The following is a 27,057-nucleotide window of genomic DNA, read 5'->3' on the forward strand; positions in this document are numbered from 1 at the left end:
AAGGCAGGAGAATGGGGATAGGACATAGATCAACCATGATTGAATGGTAGAGTAGACTTGATGGGCCGAATGGCCGAATTCTACTACTATCACTTATGATCTTAAGAGAGGCAAATAAGCTTCAAATTTTGCTGTTTTATTTCTCAGACGTCGTAATTTTTTAATAAATTGTAGATAATACATTAACTATCAGGGGGAGGGGGGGGGGTCACTTATGCAGAGACTTGTCAACATCCAGTTATTAAAGTGACCTGATTGCTGCCCTTCTCTCAACCCCACCTCTCACCCCTGTAAATTTGTTTCAGCCATTCTATGCTGAAAAAAACATTTGCATCCTTAGTCACTGCAAGTGATTGCTTCACGAAACTGATGGCAGTGCTTGGAAAGAGAGAGTTAGATAGAGCTCTTAAAGGTAGCGGAGTCAAGGGATATGGGGAGAAGGCAGGAACGGGGTACTGATGGTAGATGATCAGCTATGATCACAGTGAATGGCGGTGCTGGTGCCAAGGGCCAAATGGCCTACTCCTACACCTGTTGTCAGTTGTCTATTAAAATGTAAGTGTGGCTAAAATAATCTGCCTGAGTTTTTAATTTGAAAGTCCATTGTAACCAAGAACAAGGCTACATTTTAAATAGACATTTATATTTTCCAAGATTATGATGTGTTGTACAGTTACATAAGGACATATATTGTAAGGTTGTAATTGTGTTTCGTCTCTACAATATCCCTATACTGTTCTCAGGGAGACGTTTTTAAAACTAAGAACTTTTCTGCTTCAAAGACACTTAATAAATGTACAGATTGTCAATAATTTCCAATCCAAAACGGGCAGGATTTGCCAAAAGCCAGCAAGATGAAAGGACCCTGTTATTGTTACTGGTGGGAGTGCCTTGATTATAGCTCTGCTTTTCAAGTCCCTGGCAGCTTCAAATTTATCTTTGTTTTGGTCTGCATTAGCATTATCAGCAATCCCTTACTCTGCATATTTTGATATTTAAAAACCTGGATAAAATGTTAGGTAACCATGATGATCTGGAATTGAATCATCTATTAATGCGCATTATGTAGTCTGTAATGAATGGCTACAAGAGTAATGTACCAGTGCAGCATAACTGCTGAACATTTGCAATTAAAGCAGCTCTCACTATATTATGTAAGTAAATCTCTCTAAGCACAGGAGAGAGTATTACTGCTTGCACGTTCCTCCTTCAGTACTACCACAAATGCTTTAAATGGGCAGTCAATGTTGGAAGCATCTTCCTAAATATATGTGGAGACCACTAGAATTGAATGACTTTTGGTGGAGAGATGTTGAACGAGGTGCATTAAAATGTTTTTTTTTAAGTAGTAGTATTGAGTAATGTATCAACTATTGCTCTACCTTCAACATAATCCCAACCAAACCCCAGGACCTAAGAATGAGCCTCCTCCCCCAGGACTCACCAGTAATAACATACTGAACTTTCATCATTGTTTCATAGCTCTGCAGTTGAAAAGTACCTTAAAATGCAAGTTCCTATTTTTTTTAATCATACTGTTTTTTATCCATTCTTCTGCTTTTTTCTCATAGATATTAACCCTTTCCGGTGTGGATTTTTCCACCAGCAGATGCCCCCTTGCACAGTAGCCTAGATATTTTAGTCACTGGGTAAACCAGGGTTGAATTTAATGCCGGATTGGAAGGATCACAGAGATCTAAAGATTATAGGACTGTAGAAGTTGACAAAATCGGGACAGGACCATTGAGGGATTGAATACAATGAGAATTTAAAGTATCATTTAGAGGCAAAATTCTTTCCATTGAATCATTTTTTTAAAATATGCCCACTGTGCTCTGTAGGATTATACTAGTTGGACTGTTTTAACCCAATCATATGCTTATAAAGACACTTTCTAAAAATATCAACCAAGTTGGAAACGGTTTCATTTGTGCACGAGAGGAAAGACATCATCACTCTTGAATAGACTGATTGTATGGTCCATTGAGAGTAAATACACCGAATTTCACCGAAAAATTAACTTAAAATCTAAATGAAGATGCTTTACTTTTTAAATTAACTTTGACAAATATTATATTTTCTACCTGTGCCATTTACCAATTTATGAAATAAAATGGTCAAATGATATTTGCTGTGTTACTTTATGACAGCACAGTGACACATCCTGTAGAGCTGTTGTTTCTGATCGGGGATGAATTCTACTCTCTGGTGCTGCCTGAGAGGAGTTTGCACATTTTCACTGCGATTCCATGAGTTTCCTTTGGGTACTATTGTTCCTCCCACGTATCAAAGATGTGGCGAGTTAATTAGCCACTGTAAATTGCCCCAGGTGGAAATGGTAGAATCTAAGGACAGTTAATGTGATCAGGTGTTTGAAGATCGGCAGAGACTTGATGGTCCAACGGGCAGAATATCATAGCTGTATGACTAAGCACTAACTGAGCATTCATTAGTCAAATCATTTTTGCTCTTTGTAATTGTTTTCATATTAATCAGTTTCCTCTTGAAGCAACTTGAAGTAACAAAGACCTGACCCACCCCAGTCATTTCTCCTTCTCGCCGCTCCTCTTTGGCATGAAACAACAGACCCTGTAACAGCTGCTTCCCCTTTGTTATCAGTCTTCTGAATGGTCCTTCTCTAAGCTAGGGTACTCGCTGAATCACCTCTACCCCATTGTGGATATTGGACTCTGTCTCTGGGCCTGTTGCATTGCAATGCTGACGACTATATGCTACACTCTATCTTTCCCTTTGCGTACATGTGACAATAATAAACTGAACCTAAAATTTAAAGGGTGACTATTTTTGTGACGGATTGGTCAAGTTTTCCTTTTGAGGTTGAGGGTTATAATGTTTGGTAATTCATCAATGTACATCAATATTATGTTGCAAACTTTCCTCTTTATGCAGCTTTAGTTCGGTCTGCTGGGCAAATAAAATGCAATTTATCATCCATTTAAAAAGAGGTCAATCTTTGCCTCTGAAGAAGTCATGCCTTTAATTCCTTGTTCAGTTTTAAGTGTGTGAAATGTTTAATCTATACACCATAAATGTTTGCCAATGAGTGGATTCCAAATTCCCTTTGAATTTGTAATGATTTGGTTGCATTAGTGCCATTTATAGACTTGATAAATGTTGATTTTAAACCATAACACTTTCGAAGGACACTTGTGAAAATTTATATTTTGATGTTTTCCTGGCAAGTAAACCAACTGAGTAGCGCTAAAGGACTGACTATGATCAATGCAAGTCAATGGAGCAATTGGGCAGCACAGTGGCGCAGCGGTAGAGTTACAACACCAGAGACCCGGTTCGATCCTGACTATGTGTACGGAGTTTGTACGTTCTCCCCTTGACTTGCATGGATTTTCTCCGAGATCCTCGGTTTCCTTCCACACTACAAAGACATACAGGTTTGTAAGTTAATTGGCTTGGTATAAATGTAAAAATTGTCCCTAGTGTGTGTAGGATAGTGTTAATGTGTGGGGATCGCTGGTCGGTGCGGACTCGTTGGGCAGAAGGGCCTGTTTCCGCACAGTATCCCTAAACTAAACTAATGTTTCAGATGTGCAGAAGATTATTGCTGAACGAAAACCATTTACTTTGAATCTCACTTATTGAAAAAATATTCTAAATCAAGGAAATTCGTTCATACAATTGTTTATTGGGCAATGATAATTTTTCCAGAAGAAACACTTATTGGTATTCTGCAGCAATAGGATGTATAGCTGTTATGATGTCTTTGTATATCTAGTTTGAATCTTCACTAAAACATTGTTAGACCTAGAATAAGCAGCAATAGTTCAAATAGTTACATGGGTACAAGATACCCATGACTAGGTACAAGTCCTGTTTGTATGAAATAGGGCACTCAGCCCAGCTGGTTTGGACCATTGTTTATTCACTACAACCCATCATACATCATTTTTTGCATAACACTGCAAGAATAAAGCAGTAACATTGTTCATGATTATCTACAAATCTGTGTGCCACAGCTGGGAATCTCCCACAAGACCCTGGAAATTTGATTTTTATTTTAATCGTCCTTAATCCTCAACATAGGAATCCATAAAGACCAGTTTAGCTGTGGAGAATTGCTCCTGCTATTAGTGAACTGATTTGAAAACTTTACTTTTATTTTGCGTTGGTAATCTTTTCATACTAGCACTGTTATCCGTATTTTCTTTGGTATTTAAAGGTGATCTTTGGAGAGTTAAAAGCTGCTTTAACTCTAGGTTTTTAGTGTAAATAAAATTGTTAAAGAAAAGCCGAGGAGAATTTTCAATCTCAATTTTTATTACTACCTTGTTCCAGTCGTAGATAATCTTCATTTAATGAGCACTTCATTGATCATATAGAGAGACACAGTAGCACAGCCAAGAGTTGCTCCCTCAAGGTTCCAGCAACCCAGATTTGACCGTGATCTCCATAAGATGTCTGTCTGGAAATTTCATGTTTGCCCAATAACTGCATGAGTTTCCACCTGGTGATTCACTTTCCCCACAAGCAGATTAGTAGATTAATTGGCCGCCATAAATTGCCTATGTGAGTGTCACTTGTATGTGAGTGGCAGAATCTGGAAGGAGTTCATAAGAAATGGAAGAACAAAATGGAATTGATGTATAGGAAATTACTGTAGATGCTGGTTTCAACTGTAGAAGCAAATAGCTGAAATACTCAGCAGGTCAGGCAGCATCTCTGGAGAAAAGGAATAGACAATAGGTGCAGGAGGAGGCCATTCGGCCCTTCGAGCCAACACCGCCATTCAGTGTGATCATGGCTGATCATTCTCAATCAGTACCCCGTTCCTGCCTTCTCCCTATACCCCCTGACTCCGCTATCCTTCAGAGCTCTATCCAGCTCTCTCTTGAATGCATTCAGAGAATTGGCCTCCACTGCCTTCTGAGGCAGAGAATTCCACAGATTCACAACTCTCTGACTGAAAAAGTTTTTCCTCATCTCAGTTCTAAATGGCCTACCCCTTATTCTTAAACTGTGGCCCCTTGTTCTGGACTCCCCCAACATTGGGAACATGTTTCCTGCCTCTAGCGTGTCCAACCCCTTAATAGGCGGCGTTTAAGGTCTGAAGAAGGGTCTCAACCCAAAACGTCACCTATTCCATTTCTCCAGCGATGCTGTCTGACCTGCTGAGTTACTGTAGCTTTTTGTGTCCATCTTTGGAATTGATGTATGATTAGTATAAATGGGTGATTGACAGTCTACATAGAAGACTATATGATTATATGACACTGCATCAATGAATATTTTCTGTTACAAATAATAAACCATTTCATGGACCATTTTTGGAATAATTCTAATTTTTCTGAAAGAAATGGGTCCTTTCAGATTTTCACCAACATTTTTTTTAATCGCGGCAGCATGGCCTTCTGTTTATTGAACTCGTGTAATGCTCTTAGAAAAGATAACATCCTTGTTTATGGAAATGAAAATAGTAACTTTGTCCTAGTCTGACATTTGGTAACACCAACCCTGGCCTGGCAATGAGTTATCATGCATTTTGAATAGAGGGGAATGATACCGAGTACATTTCCCTTTGTTGCTTATTTATACGGCAGAGGTTGTTTTCAAACACAGCTGTAATGCTTTTAAATATTTCGCATGTTTGCATTAGAAGAAGCCATAAATACCACAGAAGGAATAATTTTGATACTCTAAATGTGGTGCTGGCTCAAAGGGCCAAATGGCCTCCTCCTGCACCTATTTTCTATCTTTTCTATGTAAATGGTTGTTTGCTGTTTGGATCACACGCAACTAATAATTGCTGATTAAGCACATTGTAAGTTTGCAGATTTTATTTTCCATTTATTTTGGTTATACGAATACTACTAGTGCAGTGAGAATTTTACAATTTTGAATGTTGTGTGACAAAGTATTGACAAATACTGTTGAAAACTTAAATGTATTTTTCAAAGGGTGAAAGTAATCACCGGTATTTGTCTTGCCTAACCCAAACCCAGCATTTTCTGACAAGAATTTTGATGCAGGTGCTCCCTGGGCTGCCGACGACCTGACTTGCAGAAATCTGATTTTGCGCAAATTCTCTTTTTTTTTTAAAAGAGAGTAATAATAAAGTACATCATGGTATTTATTAATGACTATGCAATATATATTCAATTAATTGAATTATGCATGGTATTAAGGTGAATATTCAACAAATTGAAAGAATTGTGGTAGTAAAGGGCCTGTCCCACTTTAGACGATTTTAAGGTGACTGCTGGCGACTAGGCTGTTGCCGACAGTTCGCATTGTCGTGGTCATTGTCGTCGGGTAAAAGAAAAGTTTGGCGATCTGCTACGACTTTGACAGTCGCCGGCAGTCGTCTTAAAATCGCCTAAAGTGGGACAGGCCCTTAAATGTATGTAGAGTTATATGATATGAGTTCTTATAGAAAATGTACGTTTCCAGCTTGCGGAGAAATCAGCTTGCGGACAGTTCTCAGAACGGCACCTTTGTGTAGCCCAGTGACTACCTGCACTTGTAACGTTCTGTATAAACAGATTCTATAATGATGTAGCATTGCAAGACTGAAACATTGTGCGGATGGGAAGGGTGGTGGGATGTTCCTACAAAATGGTTAGTATCACAACTTTCCACAAGGCAAAACAGTATCATCTGCGTTTGCACCAAGAAATGCAAGTCTAAAAATAAAATGTCTTTATTTATTATGTATCTCAAATTTTTAATTGCCGATTTATGTATTTTTTAAGAGAAAATTTCCATAATCCAAATGACCAATATGCCAGTCGACTGTAAAAGATATAGCTTCTATATTTGATGGAAGTTGTCATTTAAAAATGGCATTTGGTTTGGGCTGTGATGGATAATTTAATCCACATCCAAAATTAAACAAGTTAAAGGAAAAGTTATTCTGAAAATAATGCACAAGCATTGACTAAAGACTTAGCATTTCAACTTCGAACTATTGCTGCCTTGAAATCAACTGTGTCGACTTTTCCACTCGTTTTGCCTGCTTTAATCTCACCCCGCCAAATGTATTCACTCAGTAACAATCAATGCTCAGCCCATTGTTGTTTGTTAACTATAAGGATAAGAATGTACAAGGCATGTTTGCAGATCACACTAAAATAGGTGGTGTCGTAGACAAAGATGTTATCAAGAATTGCAGTGGGATCTTGATCAGCAAGGCAAATGAGCCAAAGAATGGTAAATGGAGTTTAATTCAGATGCAAGTGTTAGGTGTTGCATTTTGGGAAGTCAAACCACTGCAGGACCTTCACTGTGAATGGTAGGGGCCCTTGTAGTGTTGAAGAACAGAGGGATGTGGGAACATAAGTATATAGTTTCCTGAAGGTGCAATCACAGGTAGACAGGGTGCTGAAGAAGTCTTTTAGCATGTTGGCCATCATCAGTCAGGGAATTTAGAATAGTGGTTGGGATATTACATTAACAATTGTTCGAGACATTGGTGAACTCTCTTGAAGTGTTGTTCTCAGTTTTAATCACGCTGCTAAAGGAAAGATGCCATTATGCTGGAAAGATTGCAGAGAAGAATTTTGAGATGTTGCCAGGACTCGTGGGCCTGAGCTATGGGAAGAGTTTGGACAGGCTAAGGCTTTGTTTCTTGTAGCGCAGGAGGCTCAGCAGAAAGGTGAGGGGTGATTGTAGAGAGGTGTATAAAATCATAGATGGAATAGATACAGCTTTTTTTCCCAATATAGGAGAATCAAGAATTAGAGGACAGGTTTATGGTGAGAGGGGAAAGATTTAATAGGAAACTGAGGGTCAACATTTCCATGGAGGGTGGTGGGTTAATAAAATGAGAATCCCAGAGGAAGTAATTGATGCAAAAACGAAAACATTTCGAAGATATTTGGACACGGTCATGAATAGAAAAAGTTTAGAGGGATATGGGCCAGGTGTGGGCAAATGGGATTTGCTTGGATGGGGCATCTTGGTCAGCATGGACGATGGGCCTGTTTCCATGCTGTGTGACGCTGACTCTAATGCACAAGATCCTATTTATATTGAATGTTCATACTTGGTGGTACCAGAACTGAGCTAATTTACTGAGGTGAAGTTTAAGCAATGGCCATATTTTCTGCCACAGTTCCATTGATATATTGTTTTAAAAGCCCAAGTACAAAGTACAATGCTAAAGTACAGCTAAAGTACAATGCATACTGCTCAAAGTAACTTTGTAAACGCTCGTTAAGTGGCGACTATTGCATACCTTGAGTATGCAAGCAAAGAGTTTCACTGTGACTTGTCAAATGACAATGAAGTATTCATTCATCATTCATTCATATAGAAATTATGCGAGCAAATGTGCAGGAGAGATTTACAACTATATTCCAAACTTTGGAGAATTTTGGCCGAAGGAAATATTTAATTCTTTGGATCATAAGAGACGATGAGAGATTGGTAACATTTTCAGATGGCCAGATGGATGGTAATCCCTTCATACAAAAGAGGGTATGGAATCCACTTCTGGAAAGGGTGATAAAGGCAGAAATCCCCATCACATTTTCAAGGTAGATGTGAACTGGAAATGTGGTGACCGAGAAGGCCATGTATCAAGCACTTAAAATGTGAGAAAAGATTCGTTTTTTTGTAATAGTACAGATTAATGGGCTGAATGATTTCCTAATATGAAATAGCTTTTTGTTTCCACAATGCTGGGGCTGCTACTGGTATACGGGAAAGGAAATGCCATCCTACTGAAACAGCCAACTATAAATATGCTCAGTCAGCCACAACTAACGGTGCAGATCAAAGATTTCGAAAACATTCAGGCTTTGGCTGAATAATGTTTACCAAGCATTGAAAAGCAATTGCCAGTGAGAGGAAGAGGTACCACCTCTCCATTCAGTCAGTGGAATAACTATTACCAATTTCATCAACTTCGAGTTGAAATAGACCAAAAATCTAAGTGGGAAAGCCGCATAAATAACTAAATCAGGTTAAGTGCTGAGATTTCTGCAATAAAAACTTGCTTCTTGCCTTACCAAAGCCTTTTTTATTAATCGCAAGGAGCATGTTGAGTGTGTGTTTGGTTATTTTCCATTTGCCTGGATGTGTATCTCCTCAACCACACCCAAAAGCATTGCAGAGAAAACAACTGGCTTGGTTTATATCTTAAATATTCACACCCTATGCCATCAACAAATGTCACTTGCATGTTTACTATCTACAGAATCAGTCTGAAGAAGGGTCTCGACCCGAAACGTCACCCATTCCTTCTCTCCAAAGATGTTGCTTGTTCCACTGAGTTACTTCAGCTTTATGTGTCTATCTTCGGTTTGAACCACCCTCTGCAGTTCCTTCCTATACAGAATTCTAAAGTTCCTTGTACAGAACTTCATATCCCTTCAACCTGCACCACCCAGAAGAGGCAAGTGCAGTAGACACATTGGGAACATCACCATGTACAATTTATCTTCAAACTAAGACACCTTACTGACATGGAAAAAATTATCATTCCACTTTGCTGTTGGGTATCCCAAAATCGTAGCGTTTCCTTAGAGCTCCAAGTAAAGAATACCTTCACCACAGAACGTGCAATGATTCATGTGACACCTCACCTCAACCTTAAAGGGAACAAATAAATGTTGTTCCCCACAATAACCATATCGCACGAACATAGCTCCGCACGGTGGCACAGCGGTAGAGTTGCTGCCTTACAGCGCCAGAGACTCGGGTTCCATCCTGACTATGAGTGCTGTATGTACGGAGTTTGTACGTTCTCCCTGTGATTTGCGCCGGTTTTCTCCAGGATCTCCGGTTTCCTCCCACAGTCCAAAGACGTTCCAGTTTGTCGGCTAATTGTAAATTGTCCATGGTGTGTTTAGGATAGTGTTAGTGTGCGGGGATCACTAGTCAGCACGGTTTTGGTGGTCCAAAGGGCTTGTTTCCACACTATCTCTAAACTAAACTTTAAAAAAACTAAACAATACAATTTCTCGTTAGTGTGGATCATTAAATATTCACGTAATGGTGTTTTATCTGTCGTATGCCTGGTGACTAATATCTTGAGGGATGTATAACTAAATGAAATCTATAAATAGCTATACTAGCTATATTTAATATCCCATTAAGTTTGGAAGCTTAAAATCAGACCATTGTGTAATTTTTCTAATCAACATTAAGCCAGGCAATTTGTTATATCAATAAATAAAGGTCAATAATTTGCAGTTGTAATTATGGTGAAACAGTGTTTGCTGTCATTACACCATGAAACTGTCATTGATGTCAGGTATATACATGGGTAGTTAAAGGCAAAAGCCAGAGCTTTCTGATTTCCTCCTCCCCCACAGGGATTGCTGTTTCACAACCTTTTCTAGCAGAATCAATGAACTGATGACAACTTCAGGCATGTACAAACTATACTTGCAGTAGAAGCCCTTCCTCTTTCTTTGTTTGTCGCACAAGGTTCATAAGTTCTAGGAGCAAAATTAGGCCAGTCTACTCCGCCATTCAATCATGGCTGATTTATCTTTCCATCTCAACCCCATTCTCCTGCCTTCGCCCCATAACCCCTGACACCCTTGCTAATCAAGAATGTTTATAATGGTACATCAAGCCATAATTATTTTAACAATCTCACTGGATCTAAATAAAGTATTTTCAAATGTGTTGATCGTTATTCTCTCAATAATGATTGATAAATTGTGCTCCGAAAACTAAAACGAGCTTTTTGGATTCTAAATTAAATATGTGTATGTTCCAATCTCCATAGTTGGTAACAATGCTGAAGTTAAATTAAAAATATTGCTCTTTCTGGTTTGTCGTCTAGTGAAAATTCTCAATATCATCGGCTATTTAGCCTGTGTTATCACTGTTAGGACATTTTGAGATCTGGTGGGAACTGACACTGAGATGGCGCAAATCAATCCCTGTCACAGGGATTGCTTGATCTTTGTGGGTGGCTTTCTAAGTTGGTGGCAGCATCATCAGCTTGGCACTGACCACAGAATCTGGAATCCAGTCCAAAGTGCAGACACCCATATCATTTTAAATGAAGCTGTTTTCATGATTGGGAAACGTATTGAAATGATATCTATTATAATTTACCTTGAGGGTCCACCGGGTGGCGCTTCGATGGCAGCCTCGCCTATAGTATGTCCTTTTCGTCTTTTTGTTTGTTATTTCTGGTGTGTTAAAAAAGTATGTGTTAATGTTCTCTGGTTTGTTTTATGTGGGGGGGGGGGGGGTGGTCGGGGGAAACTTTTTATCAATCTCTTACCTTGCCGGAGATGCGATTGTTTTCCGGATCGTATCTCCGCTTGCTCTGCGGCCTAACATCGTGGAGCTGGAGGCCTTGCCCAGGACTGACTTTGAGCCCTCCCCGCACGTCATCGTAGCCGATTCCTTGCCTGGGATCGGCGCTCCAACCGAGGCCTGCAGACATTAACATTGAGGACCTCGCGGTCTCGGGTTGAGACCGAGGTCGGAAAGCTCCAACGCCGCACGGTTTGACTAGCCCGACCCGGGATAGATCGCCCGGCACGGGGGAATCTGAGATTCCCCCCCGCCCCCCGTTGCAGGAGCTTGATGAGGAAGGCCCGATCGCCAGCTACGGGCATTGGATCATCCTGTCAACGGAAGGTTAGAGGCCCCCAACTGCTGAAGGACAAAGAAGGGAAGAAATTGAACTTTTTTTCGCCTTCTGTCACAGTGAGAAATGCGGAGGAGTCACTGTGGTGGATGTTCATGTTAATGTATTTTGTGTGTTCTGTTGCTTTTTATTGGTATGACTGTATGGCAAATGAAACCTTGTATGTTGCAAAAATATGATTATAAGCAGCATTGAGAAATGAAATGTTTATGATACTAGGCAACAAACCAGAATGTCTAAGTGTATAGGAAGGAACTACAGATGCTGCTGCAAGCTGAAGATAGACACAAAAAGCTGGAGTAACTCACTGGGTCGGAGAGCATCTCTGGAGTAAAGGAATCGGTGACGTTTCAGGTCGAGTCTGAAGAAGGGTCTTGACCCGAAATGTCACCTATTCCTTTTCTCCAGAGATGCTGTCTGACCCACTGAGTTACTCCAGTTTTTTTTCGTCTATCTTTATTGTCCAAGTGTACAGTTCTGTCTGACATACTTAATCAGCATAGCAATGCTAACAACCAAGGAATTACTGCGTTACCTGGTTACAGATGAAAGAAGATGGCGCACGAGGAAGGAAAATCATGCATTCCAGTTCCAGGAGCTTATTTGAAGAACCCTCTTGGGACATATAGATTTAGTTAATCGTTGCATCTGAATTCATTGATTAGTTATGGCAAGTGGTTATTGCTCTTTGTAGAACAATCCAATAAGTTTTCTTCCCACTATTATGAGCTAAGTACCCAGAAGAAAAAAAATCATTGCACAGAGGTTTTTCATTTGTCCTTTTTATCTGCATGTCTTTTATAAACCGCTGTCCACTTAACTTTGCTGCCCACTACTGGGAATACCTTCTCTCTATTCACAATATTTAAACCTATCATGATCTAGAACTATTTTCATAACTGCTTTAGCTCTGTGGTACTACATGTTTTAAATTCCTAACAGTCTTTGAGAATAGCTTAATGATTGATAAAAGTTTATGAAAGCTCCGATTGCCTACAGCTCTTGGTCTAAAATGGATGAATTGCAGAAGAGACTTGTTCAGGAATCAGCGATTTGCAGAATGTTTTGTTGCCTGGAATGTACTGCCCATGACATGTTGAAAGTAATAGTACAGGTTACTTGAAAAGAGTGGAGATGCATTACCTTTTTTAATTCATTACTCTTGCCAAAGCAAACTATAGCATATCAAATAATCCTCTGCTCGGGGTTCAATAATATAGTTGTAGAGCCATACAGCACGGAAACAGGCCCTTTGCCCCAACTTGCCCAAACCAACTGAGATGCCTCATCTGCATCGATCCCACCTGCCTGCATTTGGCCCACAGCCCTCTAAACGTTTCGTACCCATGTATCTGTGCTAATATCTTAAATGTTGTTGCGGTATCTGCCTCAAACACGTCGTCTGGCAGCTCGTTCCATGTATCCGCTGCCCTCTGTATGGAAAAAGTTGCCCCTTGGGTTCCTAAAACATTTTTCCCCCCTCACCTTAAACCTATGCCTTTGAGTTCTTGATTCCCCCTACTCTGCATAAAAGACTGCATTCACCCTATATATTCCCTTCACAATCTTATATACTATAAGATCACCCCTTATCCTCCTGCACTCCGAGGTGTTTAGTCCTAACCTGCCCAACGCTCCTCTGCAACTCAGCCCTTTAAGGCCTGGCAACATCCTGGTAAGTTTTCTCTGCACTCTCTCCAGCTTAACAACATTCTTCCTAGAGCAGGGTGACCAAAACTGAACATACTACTACTAATGTGGCCTCACCAACTGTAACTTAACATCCCAACTTCTATTCTCTACATCCTGACTGAAGGTCAATGTACTAAAAGCCGCTTGACTGCTTTCAAGGAGCTATATACCTGCACTCCTGATTCCCACTGTTCTACCACATTTCCCAGGGCCCCGCCATTCACTGTAGGTTCTGCCCTGGTTTGACTTCCCAAAATGCAACACCTTACACTTATTTATATTAAACTCCATTAACCATCCCTCAGCCCACTAGCTCAGCTGATTAAGATCCTGTTGTAATTTTTGACCACCATCTTCACTATCTACAATCCCACCTACTTTAGTGTCATCTGAAAACTTATGAATCATGCCGTATACATTGTCATCCAAATCATTGGTAGACCAGAAACAGCAATGGGCCCAGCATCGATCTCTGAGACACACCACTAGTTACAGGCCTCCAGTACGATAAACATCCTTCCACCATGACTGTCGGTTTCCTCCCTGAAGCCAATTCTCTATCCAGTGGATCCCAGTTTAAGTACAGACATAAACCTCACTAGTTATGCTTCTTGAGGTTGGTCTGATTCAATAATATTTTATTGTCACACATACCTAGGTACAGTGAAATTCTTTGTGTTTGCATACAATCCGGTTTAAAAAAAAACATACAGCAGTCCTCACCTAGGCAGTACACAAAGTGTCTCCTCATTTTTGGCACCGTCAAAGTTACAAAAAGTTGATCGAACAGTCCATATTTCCTCCTGGAGCGAGCCAGGCCTGCTGCCACCCACCGGGTCCCCCCTTCATTCTCAGCGTCCCCCTGTGCTTGCCCATTAATTACTCCATGTAGGAGAATGAGTAAGTAACCTTCATTATCCACATCAATCCTACGCTGCTGTATTCTACAGCTAAGCATCTTGCCTGTGCACTTAGAAAATCTGTTGCTAAGCACACTTGGAGGAATAATGAACTTAATACTGACGGGTACAACAATCTGCATTGATGCTTTTTAAGCTTGACAAATTCTATTTATGTATGCAATTTCCCTATTTGTTAGCATATTTAAATTTACACCATGTTGCCATTAGTCCACTTAATCAAATGTAACAAAAGCATGGTATTTATGAATGTCACTGTCTGAATAATGATTTCAAAATAAATTGTCTTGCCTTTAATGTATTTTAAGCAATGACAAAACTAATTTGAATTTCGAGACTTTGCCAAATGTAAAAATTTAAAGCTGGAAATATTCAAAAGTCAGGGGGAAAATAGAATGAACACATTAAGGTTACTGACATTTCATCAGGTCTGATGAAAGGTCATTGACCTGAAACATCAACTGTTTCTATTTCCAGCTACCACTTCATCTGCTAAGCATTTCCAGCTTTTGTTTTATTTCATATTTCCAGCATCTACAGCATTTTGCACCTGTTGGTTTTATAAATGTCAACAATCATTTAGTCTGCAAAGATATGTCGATAAATATGTTGCCTTTTCATATCGCAATTTGGAATGATATTGAAACAGCTTGTTTATTTAAATTTAGCGTGAAGGCAAGAACTCACTGAAGTATTTCCACTAAAATCTGATCTCTAGACTGGTTCTGAAATTATATTAAATTGCAAATGCATAACTAATACCACAAAATTCAGCTTTGATTTTTACATTATAAATTAAGTCATATTCAGCAATTCAAACAACTATAATCGTTGGAGAAATATTTCAGAATAATGAACTTTCACAGCTTAGCATATCCTAAATAAGTGAGTATTATGTACTTTAAGTTACAGAAGTGAAAATGGATTGAATGATTCAAAAGGAATTAGCTGTTCACTAAACTGCTTAGGTTCTTCTGGAAATCATAGCTATCTTTGTGGCCACAATGAGATAACATGCTTTTAAATACCTTTTCAAGAGGGAAATGTTTAGAAAGAAGACAAGAATATTTTGGTAAAGTTCCTGTAATTTACTGTCCTTGTAATTTGTTTTTATATCACTTATCTGTATTATTTATCCAAACATTAAAAGTGACCTGATTCACATGCTGTTGGAAATAACTGAAGTCTTCAAGGTTCTTTTTCTCTCTTACAGCCATCACTTCCTGTCCTATACACGCTGTCCAGCCAGGCTACCCATGAAGCTGTCCATCTCCTCTGCAGGATGCTAGTCTTTGATCCTGTAAGTATGTGCACTTATTTTCCAGTATGAAAAACACTTCTCCAATACCTTGCATCACTCCCAACTTAATGCCTGTCAGACAACATCCACAATAACTGTTGAATTATGCGCGGGTACTAAACATGGGTATTGTTGTTCCATAGCTTCTTTCAATCTTATATTAAAATTAATGGGAATAATGTTGAGGATGTACGATCTATGATTTCTGCAGGTATCGCATTTCATGTCGGTATAGAAGTTGGGAGATCATGTTGCAGTTGTGTAAGGAGTTGGTGAGGCCACATATAGAGTATTGTGTTCAGTTTTGGGTACCATATGAGGAAAGATGTTGTCAAACTGGAACGGGTACAGAGGATGTTGCCAGGACTGGAGGGTCTGAGCTATAGGGAGAGGTTTGAGTAGGCTGGGACTCTATTCCTTGGAGTGCAGGAGGATGAGGATATAGAAGTGTATAAAATCATGATAGGAAGAGATTGGGTAGATGCACAGAGTCTCTTGCCCAGAGCAGATGAACCGAGGACCAGAGGACAGAACTTTAAGGTGAAGGGAAAAAGATTTAATAGGAATCTGAGGGGTAACTTTTTCACACAAATGGTGTATGGAACAAGCTGCCAGAGGAGGTAGTTGAGGCTGGGACTATCCCAACTTTTAAGAAGCAGTTAGACAGGTACATGATAGGACAGGTTTGGAAGGATATGAACCAAACGCAGGTAGGTGGAACTAGTGTAGCTGGGGCATGTTGGCCGGTGTGGGCAAGTTGGGCCGAAAGACCTGTTTCCACGCTGTATCACTCTATGACTTAAGTAATTTTGTTTTACTAAGCCTATTAATGTTCGGTCCCATTTGCACTATGTTAAAAAAAAATGGAAAGGAAATTATGGATTAGACCAAGCAACTCTATAATGGTAGAGTAGATTTAACCTGAACTGAGGGGGGAAAAAAGCAGTGTTGGAGTTACTCAATGGGTCATGCAGCATCTCTGGAGAACATGGATAGGTGACATTTCAGGTCAGAGCCCTCTTCAGACTGCGGTGGGTGGAAGCGAAAGTTGGAAGAGAGAAGGGGCAGGACAAGTAAGGGGTTGATGCTGGTGGCAGGTAAGGGGTTGATACTGGTGATGGGGGGGGGTTATTTGTTTGGTTTTGTATGGTCATTATTTGCTTTGTTTTGTACAGTCGAAATGTCAGCTCTCGAGTCAGCGATTTGTGCTTAAGTTTTTTTTTGCTCCTTTTCACTGCAGTCAAAAAGAATCTCTGCAAAGGATGCCCTGGCACATCCATATTTGGATGAAGGAAGGCTTCGGTACCATACTTGTATGTGCAAATGCTGTTATACCACCTCTACGGGGCGTGTTTACACCAATGACTTTGAGCCGATCACCAACCCCAAATTTGATGACAGTTTTGAAAAGAATCTGACATCTGTTCGGCAGGTTAAAGGTCAGTAGAACTTTGAGTACAGCTCTTGTTGCACTGTTGCACTGAGACGACAAGCTGGTAAACTTTTTTGTTTTACCATGTTAAGTTAAGTGATGCCTCCTCAAATAATAAGTTACTTTTACTTGGAAAGGTGCCTGCATTGGTCCACCACAGGGCCACTTGGTGCAAAGATGGATATAAAAAGCTGGAGTAACTCAGCAGGTCAGACAGCATCTCTGGAGAAAAGGAATACGTGGCGTTTTGGGTCGAGACCCTTCTTCAGACTCTGCCAGCATCTGCAGTTCCTTCCTACACACTTGAAGCAAATGCAGATAGTCTGTTTTACTGTCCCAGACTCCAGCAGCTTGGCCTTGGTCCAACCATGCACCTTGGTAGCTCTGCCCACAAAACACCGGGTTGTTAAAACTTTCAGAGTAGCTCTGGCCTGCCTTCTATAAAAACAATTTCATTAAAAAAATAATTAAGAAAAACAAAAACAAGCTAAAATCACACATCTGAAATATTAAACGGAAATGATTGACAAAAAGGGGCATCAAACCCTTCCCCACAGCACTGCGATCCCATTGAAATCATTGGGGTCATGGATTAGCACAAAATGCGAGAGCCATTTCCCTGGAATAGATGGTGGGGAATCTCAGCAAGATTGAGCTCCACAGCCAGACTCTCCAACTATTGCTAAGTACGTTCAGTACTACTGCATTTAATTGTACAAGTGCTGAAGTCCCTTACTTGATTCCATTTAAACTTCCTCTATTTACTGGCAAACTCTGGGCCAATGCATCACGAGCTTTGCCATATTCAGCGTCGGGTGTTTCTACTTCAATCCAAATAATTCCTACTGCAAATATTTTGAGAGTACTGGTGATCACCAATTGTCAGGCTGTTGGAGAGTAAACAAGGCAAGGATATCCTAAGGCACTGAATATGTAAACGAACAGAGAGACCCAGGTAGTCAAGGACATGCAGGATACTTTGGCCAAGGTTCAGATTAAATAATTGTAAACCTTAATTATAAAAGGAAATTATTCACTGTTGGCTATTAGCATTGGACAATCAGCATTGTTTTTTATCGTAAGTTTTCTTTTAATATCATTGCACCATGCAAATCTTGGGCTGAGGCACTTACGTTATCTGTCAAAATCTGTCACTGGGAGGTATGGGAAAAACTATTTTGTACATACCTTACATTTTCTTAATCTAAGTCCAAACATGAAGTCAAAACAATCAAATGTATTTAGCTGAACATTAGGAAGAGCAGAACTCTTCCTTTTGATCACCAAAATTGTGCTCCTTTGCTAACTTTTTTTTCCCTCTCCCACCACTTAGTTTGGATCATAAAAATCAAATCTTATTTAAACGAACTGACTTTAAAACTGACCATTCATTTAATCTTTGGGCGGCACGGTGGCGCAGCGTTAGAGTTGCTGCCTTACAGCGAATGCAGCGCCGGAGACTCAGGTTCGATCCTGACTACAGGTGCTGTCTGCATGGAGTTTGTACGTTCGCCCCGTGACCTGCGTGGGTTTTCTCCGAGATCTTCGGTTTCCTCCCACACTCCAAAGACGTATAGGTATGTAGGTTAATTGGCTGGGCAAATGTAAAAAAAAAAATTGTCCCTAGTGTGTGTAGGATAGTGTTAGTGTGTGAGGATCGCTGGGCGGCGCGGACCCGGTGGGCCGAAGGGCCTGTTTCTGCGCTGTATCTCTAAATCTAAAAAAAAATCTTAAAAAATCTAAAAAAATCACACCTCCACCTCTTTAACACTTCCCACTTCTGCTACTACTTTAGTTTCTCCTTTACCAAGATTATTTGATTTTTTTAGCACTCCATTGTCCTTCCTTGTCTCCTGTTCTCCATGGACAAACACCACATTTCTACTATCACATTGTGCTATCTACTCAAGATTTACACATCCATCATCTCTATCCTGGCAGATCGGGTTCCCAATCCTGCTGAAATTTTGAAAATCATTATCCTTTTTATCAAATCACTGTGACTTTGCTGCATCTGTACATCTGCACCATTCTGCATTCTGAAGCTTCCCAAACTCTCTGACTCTGGCATGTTCCTTCCATTTCCATAATGGTAATAATTATCTGTCTATCCCCAGTTCACTCAGCTACCCCTTATCTTCTTTCAAAAAAATCAATTTTGAAAAAAAGCTCTGCCATCACTGCCATCCATTTAGTTTACAGATTTACAGATAGTTTACAGAAACATGCCCTTCAGCCCACCAGGTCCACACCAACCAGCAATCTCACACATTAACACTATTCTACACTAAGGACAATTTTTACATTTACACCAAGCCAATTAGCCTTCAAACCTATTTGTCTTTGGAGTGTGGGAGGAAACCGAAGTTCTCGGAGAAAACCCACGCAGGTCACGGGGAGAACGACAAGCACCCGTAGCTGGGATTGAACCCGGTTCTCTGGCGCTGTAAGGCAGCCACTCTACCGCTGTGCCTTCGCTGCCTTTCGAGCTGCCCTTCGTCAATGGTTTGGAACTTGTTCTTTTTTTGATTTTCTCTACTCTCAATAGAGCACACTGTGCATTCTTTACACTAAAACATTTGATACATATGTTGAATGAAAATATGGCAGTCGTAAACCTTTATTGTGTATGGTGATGTTCCAGTGCTGTTCAAAATTTAAGATTGCGGGATTTTACTTGCACAAGAAAATGTACCGGTCAATCAGCTGCATCCTCAACTGATTTCCTCTGGCCCAGAAGAAGTCTCACATTGAAAATTGTAAAATAATGACAGCTCAATTTGACAATGACTGCAAGGCAAGAAGTTGTATCGTTTTGATTAAATACCATTCATTTCCTGTCCTGCAGAGCTCATTCATCAATTCATTCTGGAACAGCAGAAGGGAAACCGGGTTCCACTATGTATCAACCCACAATCTGCTGCGTTTAAAAGCTTTATCAGGTATTTAATCATCGGCACTGTCAGACCATTTTGGATTGTATGACGTTTAAAAACAGTACTTTTAATTTTAGTGTGAAATAATAGTGAAAGGGCAGAAACCTCTAGATAGATTAAGAATAGGTATGGAATTCTATTTGATTAGAGACATAAAATGTGTTTGCTAAAAATAAGCTATTTAATCAAAGTTACTATTGAATGTTACAAAACTTTGTTGGATGACGTATTTAAATAACAAAACTTCTGAAATTAAATAATTAATTGACACTAAAAATAAACTTTCATAAAGAAACATTTTCATTTCAACTAATTATGGATAATCTTTGGACAATCTTTGGTCTTTTGGTCTTTATTCTTTGGAGCGTAGAAGGTTGAGGGGGGACTTGATAGAGGTTTTTTAAATTTTGAGAGGGACGGACAGAGTTGACGTGGGTAGGCTTTTCCCTTTGAGAGTGGGGAAGATTCCAACAAGGGGACATAGCTTCAGAATTGAGGGACAAAGGTTTAGGGGTAACATGAGGGGGAACTTCTTTACTCAGAGGGTTGTGGCTGTATGGAATGGGCTTCCGGTGGAAGTGGTGGAGGCTGGCTCGATTTTATTATTTAAGAGTAAATTGGATAGGTATATGGATAGGAGGGGATTGGAGGGTTATGGTCTGAGTGCAGGTAGATGAGACTAGGTCAGGGAGAATGGTCGGCGTGGACTGGTAGGGCCGGACAGGCCTGTTTCCATGCTGTAGTTGTTATATATATATATGTTATATATATATATGTTATATATATATAAAGTTGCCAAACAAAACACACAGCTATATCACGTTCTAGACCCACTGATAAAGGTAATTGGACTTTTGTTATTTAATTTATTTTAGAAAGCTAAATTATTCTATTTACAAGGTCATTTTCATGTTTCTGTAGTGAAACAATGATTGTGACATTGTAGATGACACATTTCAAATATAATTCAATGCATTTCACCCATATGTTTAAGATATATATTCAGATCTGTTTCTATGTGGACATTGGAAGGGAATATCATGTCATATCATATATATACAGCGCGGAAACAGGCCTTCTCGGCCCACCAAGTCCGCGCCGCCCAGCGATCCCCGCACATCAACACTATCCTACACACACTAGGGACAATTTTTTACATTTACCCAGTCAAATTAACCTACATACCCGTACGTCTTTGGAGTGTGGGAGGAAACCGAAGATCTCGGAGAAAACCCACGCAGGTCACGGGGAGAACGTACAAACTCCTTACAGTACAGCACCCGTAGTCAGGATCGAACCTGAGTCTCCGGCGCTGCATTCGCTGTAAAGCAGCAACTCTACCGCTGCGCTACCGTGCCGCCCTCATCTTCATATTTATCTTCAAGATGAAAAATGGTTGCATGTGCATTTTCTGATGCCTCTTCTGTGACCAATGCTTATATTAAAGGTTTGAGAATGAATATTGGTAGTCTTTTTGCCAATGGAAGGCATCCCATTCAAACTCTGGCCTTTCCTTGCCCTGTCTTCACAAACAAACATTCTTAGTTGGGTATGAGTATAGATTAAGAGCAAGAAACCAGCACAATCGACAAAGATGAAGCCAGTTGTGCACTGCACATTTGATTTCAGCACCACCTGGGGATAGAGCCTTTTATTTTTGACTAATTCTGCTGGCATTATTCCATGTGAGAGGCAGGTAAGCCTGGAGTGCTTGCGTATGTAGGGGATGGATTTATTTTGAAATGTGTTTCCTATGTTAAGTAAATGTCAAATCTTGTAGGATTGAAGTATTTACTTTAGAATGCAGAAGATATTGTAATTATCACCCAAAGCATAGAATTAACTTAAAAAGAAAAACAATATGGTGGTACATTTGTGCGTGCTTATGAAGTTGTGAGATTGATGGGACCAAAATACCAGTTGTTACTCTTACCCTTGGAAGATTCAGCAAAATTATTGACACATTTCAGTTCTATTTTAATTTGTTTATTCCCCAGAATATTTCATGCACTATTTTGGTACTTACTATGATCTTGTTTCATCTATTAAGTGTTCAGCAATACATCTGAGATATGATCAAATGATGCATGCTTTATAATTATTGTGATTTTCATTATTCAAGTCAGGTGTAATGTTTTGGAGTGGGTTGTGTTATTAATTTGACACCTGTCACTTAAATGGGGCGCCTGTTTCTCTAAACAAAATAAACTTAAAAATAAAAGACATACTAAATTTGTTAATTTTCTCGACATGTGAAATTGATTACAGTGTGGTGTGAGATATTTCACACCAATCATTCCTTTGAATGTCCAGTAGAGCAATGTGAGTTGAATTTGAATACATTTAAAGTTTATAGACTTATTCTCTTTTTGTTTCTCCTTTAACAGCTCCACCGTAGCTCAGCCTTCTGAGATGCCCCCATCTCCACTGGTATGGGAGTAAGTGGAAGATACTACTGATGACAAATATTTTAGGTTCTCACTGGAGTCTAAATTTGCAGTACCATTTATGTCGGGACAAGTGTGTAATTTTACTTATAAAATTTTTAAAAATTAAAATAAACCACTGATAATTGTAAAGAATATACTTTTAGGAATATGCTGGACTTGTATTTTTTAGGGATAAAATTGGTGGTTGTGCTTTAAAATAAAGCAGCTTTGGCAGGAGCTGCACAGTTTGTATGTATTTATGGAACTTTGTGCAGTCTTCGCTTTTTGGCTTTGGGTGGGGGGGGAGGGGGGATTAACAAAAGCTGCACTAACTGAACTAGTCTTGACATTGAAGTGGGACAAGGAGGAGGCATGTACAGGATCTCTTAAGGAATCAGTGCTGTTCCCATCTATTCCTGAAGACACTTTTTACCGAGGCTGGTTGAGAAAGCAAAGTCTGTGCTGACCAATCATGAAGTTGATCAATTCTATAGCTTCTCAGAGCTGACAGTGGTTTGCTGTTGTCGTAATACATTGTGATTAGAAAGAGATGGAGTGAGTGTGGGTTTATCACTAGCAAACGTAACTTATGTTCCCCAGTCCCTTAATTATATTTAACCATTCTTTTGAACCGTTTTGATTTATTTCCACAGTTAAACCTTGAGCATGCATCATCCCACATCACTTGTGTACATAAATCCAGTGTTGGGTAGATTTTCCAAGTCTTGACAATACTGTATAGAGGAATTAGCTTGCACATTTTAGGTCTGTGAAATATTCTGTAAAAGTTATTTTCTGTACTGGACAGTGTAACAGGAAAAAACGGCAGCACATAGGCGATTATGTTAATTGTGTCTTGTGACTTTAGGCAGAATTGTGGAAGTGTTGATCTGAAACATCACAGTAGTGCAGAGTTTAAATATCCTTTTCTGACAATTCCTTATCTACTGGAACACTGAACTATCCTGTGTATATGTATATATGAACAGAAATTGAAGGCTCTACCTCCAGGAGTGTACAACTTGGTTTGTTTACCTCCACGTTTTTTTAAAAAACAATTCAGCGTGGGGATTTAAAACTTGAATGTCCCTTCCAGCTTTTATATTTAAGGAAAACAATTTTTTTCACACGTACGAAGGAACCTTTATGGATTGTCTTAAATACACAATTGTGTTCAAAGCTGAGAATATGACCCCAGGCTCGGTCATCAATACTTGACTGTTAAATAACTGTAGTTCATATCTGTATTTAGCATTGGACTCTTGCTGTGAGTGACCCAGAGCAAAGGTGTACACAGATTTCAAAATAGGTCCCTAATGTTTTGTTTCTTTTGAAATTTTAACTTAAAATGGCTTGCTGTGGCAAAATCTTTGTGCTGGAAATTGCATCTATTTACAATTAGGAACAACGAGGGGATCTTATGAATTTTTTTGAAAAAGTTTTAAAGTCCCCAAAGCTTTAACAATAAACTAAGGCTTGTATTGAATTCTGTTTTCAGTAAACGGGGGCAAAAAAAAATACTGAGAGCCTGCTGAGAAACCCGTTTCAAGACTTCTCCTGAAGTTCATCATCCTATGTGACACGTTTGCCGGTCACTTTGTACAATGTAGATTTGAAGTACAGTGGTGGAAATTCATTAAATGTGATATTTAAAAAAAATCTGTGGTATTAGTCCATTTGTACTACTGTATATTCAAACACAAGACCTCAACTTATAATTTCTCCCTATGATTGTAATTAAACGTTAATTCTCACACATGCATATTTGAGTAAAAGATTTTCCCTTAAGTTTGGTTGTCTTCTGTAATGACAGTGTTGCTTCATTCATATGCACTCCAGATTTTCATATGCCCTTTCGGTGAACGGACTTTAAAACCACTACTGCACCTTTACAGAACCCTTTGAGAGGAATGAATGGTAAAATGATGCTGAATTTTCTTCCTCAGATTGAACTGATGGTTATGGATTACAACCAGTTAATCATAAATCAAAATTTAACTCCAAATAGAAAATGAGCTATCTATCCTCGGACTAAATGTTTTCATTATGTTTGGAGACTTGTTTGTTGTAATATAGAATATTTGGGGTTTATTCATTACCAAAGATTTGCCTTGAATATCTACTTATAGTGAAATAAACACTTTTACAAATAAATTAAATTACCTTTATTAAACCACAAATGGAAATCACAGGCATCTATTAAAAAACGAAAACCCTGGAAGTACTTTGCAGGAAGGAAGGCATCTGAGAAACAGTGTCAACAATTTGAGTCATTGACCTTTTGTCAGAACTTTCCAGGTGCACTAACTTTGCCACAAATTTAATTTCAATAAATACTGAAATTGGCTTCGGTTTAGTGTTGTCCTGTGTACCGAGGTACAGTGGAAAGCTTTGTTTTGCATGATATCCAATCAAATCAGGTAATACCACACACAAACACAACCGGGTCAAACTCAACTACAACAGGTAGAGCAAAGGGGAAGATGCGGAGTGCAGAATATAGTTCTCAGCATTATAGCGCACCAGCTCCATAGATAATGTCTGAAGTCTGCAATGGGGTAGAGATGAATCAAAAAGTACTCCATCTTATGGAAGGACCATTCAGAAGCCTGATAACAGAGGGGAAGAAGCTGTTCCTGAATGTGGTGGTGCATGGTTTCAAGCTTCTACCTGACAAGAGCGGAGAGAATGCAGCGCCGGAGACTCACGTTCGATCCTGACCACAGGCGCTGTCTGCACGGAGTTTGTACGTTCTCCCCGTGACCTGCGTGGGTTTTCTCCGAGATCTTCGGTTTCCTCCCACACTCCAAAGACGTACAGGTATGTAGGTTAATTTGCTGGGTAAAATGTAATAAAAATTGTCCCTAGTGTGTGTAGGATAGTGTTAATGTGCGGCGTGGACTCGGTGGGCCAAAGGGCCTGTTTCCGCGCTGTATCTCAATCTAAATCTAAAAAAAAAATCTAGAAGGAGGAATGACTGGGGTGGGACAAGTCTTTGGCACATAATTGATAGAAACATTTACAATAGTGAGAACTGCTATATTCATATCCCCTTCCTTTTTAAAAAAAATGATTAATAATGAATGCTGGGATGATCACAGTGAATCACAGGATTGTGAGCAATTTTGGGCACCATATCTGATGAAGGAAGGATGTGCTGGCCCTGGAGAGGGTCCAGAGGAGGTTTACAAGAATGATCCCAGGAATGAGTGGATTAATTTATGATGAGCGTTTGATTGCACTGGGCCTGTACTCGCTGGAGTTTAGAAGAATGAGAGAGGACCCTAATGAAACGTACAGAATAGTGAAAGGCTTGGATCGAGTGGATGTGGCACCAGAAGCATGTGGCAGGGTGTCAGGGACATCACTGGCTACAAGAGCAGCCCTGCCTGCCCCCACAGCGATATGGCATTGACCAACGAGCTTAACACCTTCTTTGCCCGCTTTGAAACTGGCAAAACCACCTTGAGTGAAAGAACCCCAGCCGAGGCGGTGGGACAGGTCTTGCAACTGAGCACACAGGAGGTACAACGCGCTCTGCAAAGGGTCAACCCACGCAAGGCTGCAGGACCGGATGGTGTTCAAGGAAGGGTACTGAAGGACTGTGCTGAACAGCTGGCTGAGGTATTCACCAAGATCTTTAACCTGTCATTATCTCTGGCTACGGTCCCCAAGTGCCTGAAGTCGGCTATCATAGTTCCGGTGCCGAAAAAAGCAAAGATCTCCAACCTGAACGACTACCGCCCGGTTGCCCTAATGCCGATTGTCATGAAGTGCTTTGAGAGGCTAGTCCTCTCACACATCAAATCCAGCATCCCTGACTCACTGGACCCACATCAATTTGCATACAGGGCAAATAGATCTACAGAGGACGCCATCTCTCTGGCTCTTCACACTGTCCTGACTCACCTAGAGAGACAGGGCACGTACGTGAGGATGCTATTCATAGACTATAGCTCCGCCTTCAACACGGTCATCCCCACCAAGCTCATCACCAAACTCCACCAGCTAGGCCTTAGCTCGTCATTATGTGACTGGATCCTGGACTTCCTGCTGGAACGACCGCAGGCAGTGAGAATGGGCCCGCACCTGTCCTCCACTATCACCCTGAGTACCGGCACACCACAGGGCTGTGTTCTGAGCCCCATGCTCTACTCCCTCTTCACACACGACTGTGTTCCTGCATTCGACACCAACACCATTGTCAAGTTTGCAGATGACACAACGGTGATCGGGCTGATCACCAACGGGGATGAAACAAACTATAGAGCGGAGGTGCAGAACCTGGCGGACTGGTGCTCGGATAACAACCTGTCCCTAAATACCACCAAGACCAAGGAGCTGATCATCAACTTCCGTAGGTCACATAACGGGGAATATGCCCCGATCTCTATCAATGGGGTCAGTGTGGAGAGAGTGTCCAGCTTCAAGTTTCTGGGCACTCACATTTCGGAGGACCTAACATGGTCCAATAACACTGCTGCGCTGGTCAAGAAGGCACAACAAAGACTGTTCTACTTAAGAACACTGAAAAAGTCTGGTCTACCCCAACAGCTGCTGAAGACCTTCTACCGCTGCACCATAGAGAGCATCCTAACGCATGGAATCCCTGTGTGGTACCTCAGCTGCACGGAGGCAGAAAGGAAAGCTCTACAGCGGGTAGTCCATAGAGCTCAGAGGGCCATCGGAACACAGCTACCAGACTTGGAGGGCATCTACAACACACGATGCCTCAGAAAAGCCACCAGCATC

General features: G+C 40.3%; 1 protein-coding gene across 3 annotated transcripts in view; it reads left to right on the plus strand.

The window, feature by feature from the left end:
• Positions 1–24,081, plus strand: part of nlk2 (nemo-like kinase, type 2) — a 144,706-nt gene extending 120,625 nt beyond the window's left edge. The window contains exons 8-12 of one of the 3 annotated variants that reach the window (XM_078422167.1): positions 15,422–15,508; positions 16,749–16,947; positions 19,789–19,882; positions 22,264–22,314; positions 23,804–24,081. In XM_078422167.1, the coding sequence (XP_078278293.1) occupies positions 15,422–15,508; positions 16,749–16,947; positions 19,789–19,882; positions 22,264–22,314; positions 23,804–23,840 (468 nt within the window). In that variant the 3' untranslated portion in view covers positions 23,841–24,081. Of the gene's footprint in view, positions 1–15,421; positions 15,509–16,748; positions 16,948–19,788; positions 19,883–22,263 lie in introns of all 3 variants that reach the window. The other 2 variants (XM_078422169.1, XM_078422168.1) reach the window with 2 other exon arrangements.
• The last annotated feature ends 2,976 nt before the right edge of the window (positions 24,082–27,057 follow it).

Source organism: Rhinoraja longicauda, chromosome 26, assembly GCF_053455715.1.
Source record: "Rhinoraja longicauda isolate Sanriku21f chromosome 26, sRhiLon1.1, whole genome shotgun sequence".
Lineage (NCBI taxonomy): Eukaryota > Metazoa > Chordata > Chondrichthyes > Rajiformes > Arhynchobatidae > Rhinoraja > Rhinoraja longicauda.